This window comes from Atta cephalotes (assembly GCF_000143395.1).
Source record: "Atta cephalotes unplaced genomic scaffold scaffold00022, whole genome shotgun sequence".
NCBI classification, from domain to species: domain Eukaryota; kingdom Metazoa; phylum Arthropoda; class Insecta; order Hymenoptera; family Formicidae; genus Atta; species Atta cephalotes.
In genome coordinates this window covers 4766992-4776772 of record NW_012130086.1, presented here as the reverse complement: position 1 = coordinate 4776772, position 9781 = coordinate 4766992, and the positions used below count along the sequence as shown (strand labels likewise).

Sequence of the window (9781 nt, the reverse complement as noted above, 5' to 3'; positions counted from 1 at the left end):
TCCAATACTGAAATGAAAAATTTTTCGGTATAGAATCGATACTTTGCCAGGATTCAATATTAACCTACCATATAAATTCCCATCTTCTATTATAAAAAAATTCACTGCAAAGATTCTCTGCAAAGAATCTACACAAAAATATTACAATTTTTGAAAAATTTACTTTGGGATTATTTCAGTGAATAACTACGATTAATTTTCAAGAAGCCAGTCCAAGAAAACAAAGTTACGACCTCGCCAATCGGACACGCAAATTTATCTTGGGAGGAAAACGGGATAGATATGCTCACGGAAGCGAATTTAAAAGTCAATGGCCTGTAAACATTAATGCCTCGAGTAACGAAAGATAGCGAAGTGCTTTGTTACGGGAGTTTATGAGCCTCTTTATTGCCATCGTGATTTCTTCCCGATTGCCGAGCGTGCAGCTAGCGTAATATCGTGCTGTTGTAAGTCTACCGATTTAGCCGCAGGAGAAGTTAACCAGCGACGAATCGTCTTATGTATCTTTCTTTCGTTACATATAACGCTAGTCTTAAATGATATCGACAGATGAATAACAATTTCTTAGAAAGACAGTTGCGTGGAAACGCCACCTCAACAATGCATATCTATATTTCGACTCTAGTTGAGCGGCATCATTAAATGTCGCGAAGCATTCTATATGCTAATTGATCCTCGAGAGACAATCGCACATCTGTTTTATATCAAATGTCTTCTACGGAATTTTTATTCACGGTTAATAACTTTGCTTGTTAGGCTCTTTATTAAGTCAAAGGAAACAGACGCGCATTGTCGTCTCGATATTCTTTACCTAGTAAAGATTATTACGAATAATGTAACGATATAAACTCGCACTGGTGCGCGATACGTTTTTGGAATTCAACATCGATTCCGATAAAGCGGCGAAAATAGACGTCGCGCGGATTTCCGCGCGATGAAATTTACGGCGCCAGCCAATTCCGCGAAAATGGAAGAACGTCCGCGAGGTTTTATTCGACGGGTATGGGTGCTGGGTGCTTTATCGACACCCCTATCGGGACTCATTTGTTTTTGCTTATCGCAAAGTTACGTGACGGAGCTACCGTAAATATGACGGACGGGTGCGCGACGATGGAATCTCAGTGCGCCGTCAGAACAAACGAACACCACGAACGAACCCCAAAAAATCTCCCGACACGCGGCGACGCGACGCGACGGCTCGATTTAGGGGCTGAACGTCGAGAGGGAAGTCTCGAGACTGAGAGGGGTTGACGTTCGACTGCGAATCGATATGCCTACCTACCTACCTACATGCGCGAGCAAACCGTATCTTCGTACTGGACCAGGAAAACATGGCCGAAATTTCGGAATTTCTCACATTTTCGTGTCTCGCGTATTGTTATGATTATGATTTAAATCTCACGACGAAATTTACATTTAATGCAGTAATATGTTTTAAATTGTAATTAATACAGTATAATAATTAATAGTATTTATTTTTTGGAAAATTATAATTATCAAATGTCAAAGTTATTTGGGATAATAGAATGACATAATAAATCGCTTATTAATTTAATAAGAAAAATGTGATGAACGTACTGTATCAATTTTTAAAAGTAAATTCCTTGCCAAATTTAAAATCCTGAATTTAAATGTTTCACATATCAATACAAATCAAATGTCTTGATTAAAAATTAGATGCAAAATAGTCTCGTTATTTATGTTTTTTCTTATAATTAAATTAAAAATGTTATATTTTCAACATAACATATTTTCTTCATAATTAAATCTATCAATTATGTTAAGACAAAGATAGAGCTATCGACGTATTTATAAAAAATGTAGTGCGATAAAAAGTTAAAGCTTTTTTTTAGATGTTTTTATTTTGCTTTTTGCTATCACGTTATTTCATCAACTAATCCAAACATGATCTCCGCTTTATCGATGCCATTTAATACAGCGACAATTGAAAACTATCTCATCCACACTCTTAATTTTTTTTTTTCAATCTTAATCACCCCGCCTAATTGCTCAATTGCGCTCATTACCGTCTCCGACGTAGTAAAGCGAGTGGCGATTAAATCTTTCCCTCGTCGCCGTTCCCTTCCCCCGCAGCTCTGCTCCGTGACGGCACGTCGCATTTGCACGAGAGAAACTTATCCCTCGGTACAAAAATTGCTGTATAGATAATTCCGCCTGAGTCCCAGCCATGGGGCGGAGCGTCGCGAGGAATGCCCCCGTTAGTAGTTCCCAGCCTCGCCCCGTTCTGATCCTCTCCTTCTCGCTCTATCACTCGGATTCCCCACTTCCACGAAGAGACTTCTCTTCCGTCGACGAGCGCTCGACCCCACCACAAGCGTTTAGCCGAAGGCAAAACGAAAAATCAGGGCGGTGCTGGTTGAGCGGTCAAACTCAGTCCACACGGAGAGCTCGGCTTGGCTAGAGGCTATCCAGAGCTGCTGGTCAACGATCATTGATCCACGAGTCCACAAGAGCTGTCAAACGTCGACGAACAATTATCCCTGGTGTGATCGATGTGCCTCACGCGCGTCCTTCTCCGGAGCTGATCGTTGGCGAATGTTTGGAGCAAATCCCGGATTTTGTATTCGTGAGAGACCATGTATGAATCAGTGAGGAGTCATTCGTGAAGCAGTGAATTACATCGAGCATTTTAGTCCGTCGCGGAATGAACAGATAGTTCTTGTTCAGAAATATCGAAATCTTGTTATTGCGGATCCAAGCAGTGTGCTAATCGACATATAAGGTGATCGATCGACGTCTAAGAATGACAGTAATAAGGATGACCTCGCCGGTCACGCCTGCATCGACCAGTCCGGACTCGTCAGACGAGACTCAGGCGTTGCAGGCAAGTCCCAAACCGGCTCATCGATTGAGTTTCTCTGTCGCGGCTCTGCTAGCTGATACTAGAAAATCGTCAGAGTCCTCGACAAGACAGGACGCGATTCTAACATCATCCAGATCATCACCGATCGTATCGTACGCGATTCGACAGGAACCTCGTATACTGAAGCATCCATGTGATTTCAAAACATTAAGATATACCTTACCATTGTCGTCCAATCTTAATCAAGACGCCAGATTGATTCGTTGCGCCTCTCCTCACAATACTTCGGAATCCAGAACTCCGCCGAGGTATCCCGAAGCGATCGATTATGCCTGCAATATCGAATCACCCGGCAGAAGATCAACTTCTGGTAGCTTGGATTATCGCATGCATCCATCCACTGACGCTAGCACCACACCAGAACCTATGGTAGGCTGTTCTTCGTCTCCAAAGATCAGCAATCATCAGGACGCCGGCTCGCAATCACCGAGAAGCAGCTCTCACGGTGAGGCTCATTCGAGGTGTTCGGAAACGGACGATATCGAAGAGGATGATGAGAGCAGACTGGTTGACGTGGAAGATCTTCAGCATCATCCATCCAGTCCAACTCCCGTTAGGCCGACACCGGCATATCTTGGTGGTTTCGCTACCATCGGCGGTATCCCGGAGATCCCGCCTAGTCTTCACCCTGCAGTCTGGGGCGGCGGACATCAAAATGCAGCTGCAGCCGCTGCGGCGGCTGCAGCGGCCGCAGCCACAGCCACATTCTTCCCTTCTCACTTCTCTCATCATGCTCCTCTAAACGGTAAGTGTCTTTTATTTTTTTTAGCAATCTATATACATATATATATATTTTTAAAATATTGATTTACGCTGGAATGATTAAATCATCTAATTCGATATCCTCAATTATATATCTCAATTATATAATGTAAATGTCTTCTTATTAGTGATACTAAAACGAGAAAAGGAAACAACATTTGAAACAGAAATCTTCTTTTCTTTTATATTCTCCTAAGTAATCATTAATCGTTTCATTAAGTAGTCATTAATCATTTATCGTTCAAACGTTAATTTAATTTCAAAAGAGACAATCTATTTGGCAGTGCGACGACAACTGTGTTTGCGATTGTCTTTGAACTTTGGCGGAGTGCCAATCGCCCTTGTGTTTCTCGGCAGATTCTTTTCATGGTTCATTGCAGCTAAAGCGATTACGCGGTTACAGACGCGGTTTACGGATGGCAATTTCTCGCTACTATATAGAATCCAGACAACTTTACTCTTTATCGATGTGTAATATCGAACGTGATGATATTCTGAAAACATAAGCTTCACAGAAGGTTATCTCGTGGTAATAATCACGCAAATATACTTTCTGTTTACAATTTTACAACTTAATAAAATTCGACAGATTATAACTATTTTATAATCTGTGATATTTTCTACAAATTTTTAAATCATAAATCTCTAATTCTAATTTTAATAATTAATAATTAATACAAACATTACAAACCGATATATAATGTATTCATTAATTATTTGATATGATTGCAAATAAATGATATCACTTTTGACACTAATTAGTTAAAGGATTTACGAATTACAATGATTGTTGAAAAGGCAATCTCTGTGACGTCATTTTGCCTCATCAAAGAACTAATTAAAGACGCAGGATCGAACTACATTTTGCTCGTGGATTTTTTGATGAAACAATGTGTAATTGTTGTAGAAAGGTGAGATAAATCGACAATCGACGAACAAAAATTGATTCTGTAACGGCCACTTCGGCTGCTGCTGAACGATAGCCTACCGTCGCTCGACCGGGCCAAACAATTCCCACGTATTTTCACTTGATAAATGATTGTTATAAAAATATTCTCTTATGATTCATAGATAAAACATTTATCTAATATTGTTATGCAATAACCTATAATAATAAACTATAACTCGATACTTTTCAAACATTTAATAATTTTTATGCCAAATTTAATTAGTTTATTTGTCTGTTTATACGATAATTATCAATTTTTTATAAATTCAACTTTCGATTACCGTAGATTAATTTATACAGCAAATATAATTATCTAAAGTACATTTAAGAATTTAAAAAATTTAAATATATAAATAAAATATGTCTATTTAAATTTTAATATTTACATATTCTAAAAATGTAAATATAAATATAACAAAATTTAGTTCGAAAATAAAAATAGCTATTTGTGTTTTATTGTAAATATAAGAAATTTTCAAATAAGATCCTATGTGAATATACGGTACGGGAAACATGCCATAATTCTGAAATATGAACTCTCGTAGAAGGTATTTTCACAGATCGGCGCACCCCTTCAAAGTTTTATGCTACCGTTCTTTTATCGTGATTATCTTAAATAAGTGATTCTGTACCATAAAAAAATTTACTGGTTATACAAGTGTGACAAAGTTTAAACAGTTACATCTTTAAATTGTCCAAACAATTATAAACAATACACAATTCTTTTGAAAATGTTGCTTTCTAATATAATTTGAGTGCTATTAAAAAATATATATTTTTTATTACAGTTGACATAAAAATATCGAAAAATTTACGTTATTTAAATATGATAATATTTCAAATATAAATTTATTAAAATATATTTTAGAAACTTGAGATGTTTCTTAAAATAGATTATTAATCTTTCTTATTACATTTGTCTCACATAGGTATATAAATTTAAAAAAAATCATAATTTTTAAAAATAAAAACACGATTTTTCTGATGTAATAATGTATAACAGCAGACCTCTCAATATTTTTCACATTATTCGTTTTATTCATAAATATCTGAAACTAAAATCTTTTTTAAAAGCACAATATTATTGATATACAAGCGCAGTGAGAACATTAAGATATAATTATATCACGAATGTTAATCTTTTCGATCGTTATGTAATAAAAGACATCCAACCATTTACGATTCTTCCTTTCCTTTACACTATATTCGATGATCGTTGTGCATTTATGGAACACGTTTATCTCGATGGAATCAGCTAATTATTTCGAATGTACATTCTCGATCGGTAGCTCAGGATTGAAATCTGCCTCCGCGTTTTTGGTAGCCCTGCGACACGGAGAGATCAACGGATGCCGAGACTAATTGGAACCCTTAGCGAGCGGTATGGAGCGTATACAAAGGACAATTTCAAAGTAGGATCGAGCATGGAGCATACTATCATGTTATAAGTCCGGGTTGATGCGTAGAGAATCTTGGAACGACAACAGAGAGAGGGAGGAATGAGGAGAACAAGGCGAGGGGAGGTGAGCGAAGGGCGGTTCTGACGACGAATTTGAAATTCAGAAACGGCAACCGCCAAGACGACAACGACGTGGCCTTTTGTCTCGTCGTGATCTCGGCTCGCTTCTTCTGTACAGAAGCTGTTCACCTCCGTTCTACAAATCTGTCAATTGTCTCGAGACAAATCTCAAGGAATATAACCGATATATTCCAATACCGGACTCCCTGTATATTCCTTTCTGTTTTATAGTAGCTTGATGCGTCCTCGATTATCTGAATGCGATATGAAGGCATAGCCGATATTTTCTGTATATTGAGCTTTTAAATATTTAAAATTAATATGTTGAAACACATCTAAAATTATTTTCTTTCTAACTATGAATTGTAGGATTTAAATGAAGCAATGATTGTTTCAAGAATTTTATAAGGAAGCGATTAAAAAGTATTATAAATTAGTAAAAAGGCATACAATTTTCCTTGAATTTTTCGCATCAATCTCTTAATAAATTATTTAAGAATAATTGAAGTTTTTTAGGTGTATTATTTGAATTTTTATTATGTGATCAAATTAAAAAATTTTACGAGGTTTCTTCTCTGATTAAGAAGATAATATTATAAATGCAACAAATTGATATTAATACAATTCAATTAGTATGCTTCTGTTAAACACAAAATCTTACTACGATCATGATTAACAAAATAATTTGACATTAACCATCGACAAGCGTATATGTCCAATTAATCGAAATGTCGCGGTCGCGTCTTTTTCTAAACAGCGAGCGAAGAATACCAAGCTCACCAACGACGTCTTCCTTCACGCGAGCAGGCGTTACGATCGGCACTTTTATACGAGCGGTAGCCGCGGCCCAGCCGTGTAGAAACAATTCGCGGCCGGAATTTTGCGGTCGGACGGCAAAAAAGTAATGAGGCCAGTTTGCGGCGCCGTTCCGACGGAAAAATTATGAATTGCACCCTAAAAAGACGGCGTTTGCCCTCGCCGGGCTATTCCGTCGGTTCGAGGCCGACAAAAACGGGACATTGCGGTCTCAGGCCCTTTTCTCCGTTGGCCTACCTATCCCGCGGAACACCTTCGCGAGAGGACTATCTGTCCGTCAGTTTGTTCCTACGAGCATAATGTTCGTCGCTGTTCTCGTGCGCAACATGCACTTCGACTGAAAGCGTGTTCCTTTTTTTTTCAGAGAATGGCGAACCGGCTAAGATTAAGTGCAACCTGAGGAAACATAAGCCAAACCGAAAGCCCAGAACGCCCTTCACGACTCAACAGTTGCTGGCCCTCGAGAAGAAGTTCAGAGAGAGGCAATACTTGAGCGTTGCCGAGAGGGCAGAGTTCTCGTCCTCATTGCACCTGACGGAGACACAGGTAAAAATTTACTTTGTGTACAAATTAGTTATGAATTGATATCAAATTAGTTTAAATTTTAAATTGTCCTTAATAAGAAGTGATATTCGCCACATCGTATGGCATAATTTTTAAATCATAAATATAAATATAATAATAAGTATTCACTAATAACGCATGTACATAAAATCATGACTGATTTTCTTTTAAAATTAAGAGTCAACCTTTTATATAAGATATCAATTCATTTCGCAAATACTTGTAATATTAATTAGCAAATAAACTATCAACTTGCTCAACTCTTACCTTTTACTCTTACTTACAAAATCGTTTCAAATTTATTAACAATTTATTGTAAATTATTACATAGTTTATTACTTTATCATAAATTATTGTAAGAGTTTATAGAGATAGGTTATTGATAAAATCAAAGTTAGAAGAGTTTTATTCAGAATCATATAAACTCCCTTCATTCATTATCGATTGTGATGGTTATGCAATCAAATTAGCACATTAGTATCCTGCCTGAGAATCATAATTTCTTCTTCAAGAGACTGATTTTTCATCCAATGTTTGCTAGACTCTCAAACTAACACTGGCAGTATACTCCCCACATCTTTCGTCACTTTTATTTCCTCGGTGCCATTCACGAGTCAAAACAGCACGTCTCTCAGAGCTTAGTTATGGTAACCGTACGGCGCTGCCAGATGCGCGGTAATTAGCGCGCGTAAATGTGCGCTACCCGAGCCGGCGATACAAAGCAAAGAAGACGGTAATTTTATTAATAGACTACAAATTGCCTGAAACGCGTTCCGCGATAGCATGCGATGACCGGCCAATTATCTCCGGCTGAGATCCCGATTCTCTGGCAGCGATTTCCGAAACACATTTCGCGTGCTTTCGCACGTACGAACACAGTGAGCGCGAATTCATTTCCGCGGATTCTGCTGCTCCGAAATGACCCGACAACAACTACGTCGATTATTCGATTAAGATAGACGTCGATAAAATTGCACTGAGGGGTAACGGTTTGTTTATGGCCGCAGATGCGCCGTCACGATATCGCGGATTATTTATCAGTTCCTCTTCTCGACTTTATCGTCGCGATATCGTCAAGTCGTTTGCCAAAATTATATCCACAAAGTAACATTTAAATGGAATATAATGTGTGCTCTGTCTTCTAGTTTATTTTAAAGATTTTAAACGCGATGCCAAATGCTCAAACTACGAATTTCAACGATTGAACAAAATTACACAAAATTATACGTTGCCATAAAACACAATTTATTTCTATTGCATTTAAAATTAATGTTGGATAAATGTTGTATATATCTAGTTAATATTAACATAAATATCATCAGACATTATTATTGATATTCTGTGATAAGCTCTTTGCCTTGTTAATTTCATATTTAAAAATAAATTATTTTCGGTGCTTTTAACACAAATAAAGAATGCCGTTCTCTTATTAAATATTCAAATATTTCTCGATCGATTTTCACTTAATATTGTTCTCTTTTTCGTTTAAAATTATTTTGTGCATTTAAATTACTTTCCTATATTTGTTCTGTCTACATTTAACATAATTTTACTCGTTCGCAATACGTATAAATTTGGGAGCTACATCTCAACGCTATTATATTTCGAATAATTAAGTCATGCTAAAATATCTATATGAATATACGAAGGTGCGAGTTATATATATTCCGTATTAGTCACCATGTCGGAACTCATCATCTTAAATACGCTGTTATAAAGTCAAATTGATTTATTGTTGCAGGTAAAGATCTGGTTTCAGAACCGACGTGCCAAGGCGAAACGTTTGCAAGAAGCGGAAATCGAGAAGCTGAGAATGTCGGCCGTGAGACAGCATCATACGGCGCTATACGGCTCGCATCCGGGGATCTTAACCCCCGCGGGACTTTATCCCGTAGGAATGCTGTCTCATCCCGGTTTGACGCCTCATCACGCAATCACTCAGCATCCTGCGAGGGAATGAGAGCAATAAATGTTCGATACCGGTTAGAAACTGATTGAAATGAATCTGTCATCGAATCTCACATCAAGAATAATTTCGGCTACGCGAAAAGGGCAGGCTTAAAAATTACTGCAGTATGTTGATAAATAATATTAAAATGATCTCGAGAAAAAAGAAGAAAGAGGGAGAGAGAGAGAGAGAGAGAGAGAGAGAGAGAGAGAAGAAGAGAGAGAGAGAGAGAGTAATTGTACTATACGTACTTTAATTACTTTACTTTACTAGTTATTTAAGTTAAAGTAAAGTAGTAGAGTCTACACGTAGTTAGTAAGTAATCGTGTGTACGACCTA

The 9781-nt window shown here is 37.5% G+C and overlaps 1 protein-coding gene across 1 annotated transcript; it reads left to right on the top strand.

Moving 5' to 3' along the window:
* The first annotated feature begins 2764 nt into the window (after nt 1-2764).
* Nucleotides 2765-9454, top strand: LOC105619654 (muscle segmentation homeobox-like). Its single transcript, XM_012201174.1, has 3 exons — nt 2765-3629; nt 7295-7476; nt 9236-9454. Exons 1-3 carry the CDS (start codon nt 2765-2767, stop codon nt 9452-9454), a joined length of 1266 nt encoding a protein of 421 aa, XP_012056564.1.
* Nucleotides 9455-9781: the final 327 nt, after the last annotated feature.

Excerpts from the sequence above, each read along its gene's own strand:
- LOC105619654 (XM_012201174.1), top strand. The coding sequence starts at position 2,765 with ATGACAGTAATAAGGATGACCTCGCCGGTCACGCCTGCATCGACCAGT. Across the intron at positions 3,630-7,294 it reads TCATCATGCTCCTCTAAACG|AGAATGGCGAACCGGCTAAG; the intron begins GTAAGTGTCTTT and ends TTTTTTTTTCAG. Across the intron at positions 7,477-9,235 it reads TGCACCTGACGGAGACACAG|GTAAAGATCTGGTTTCAGAA; the intron begins GTAAAAATTTAC and ends TTATTGTTGCAG.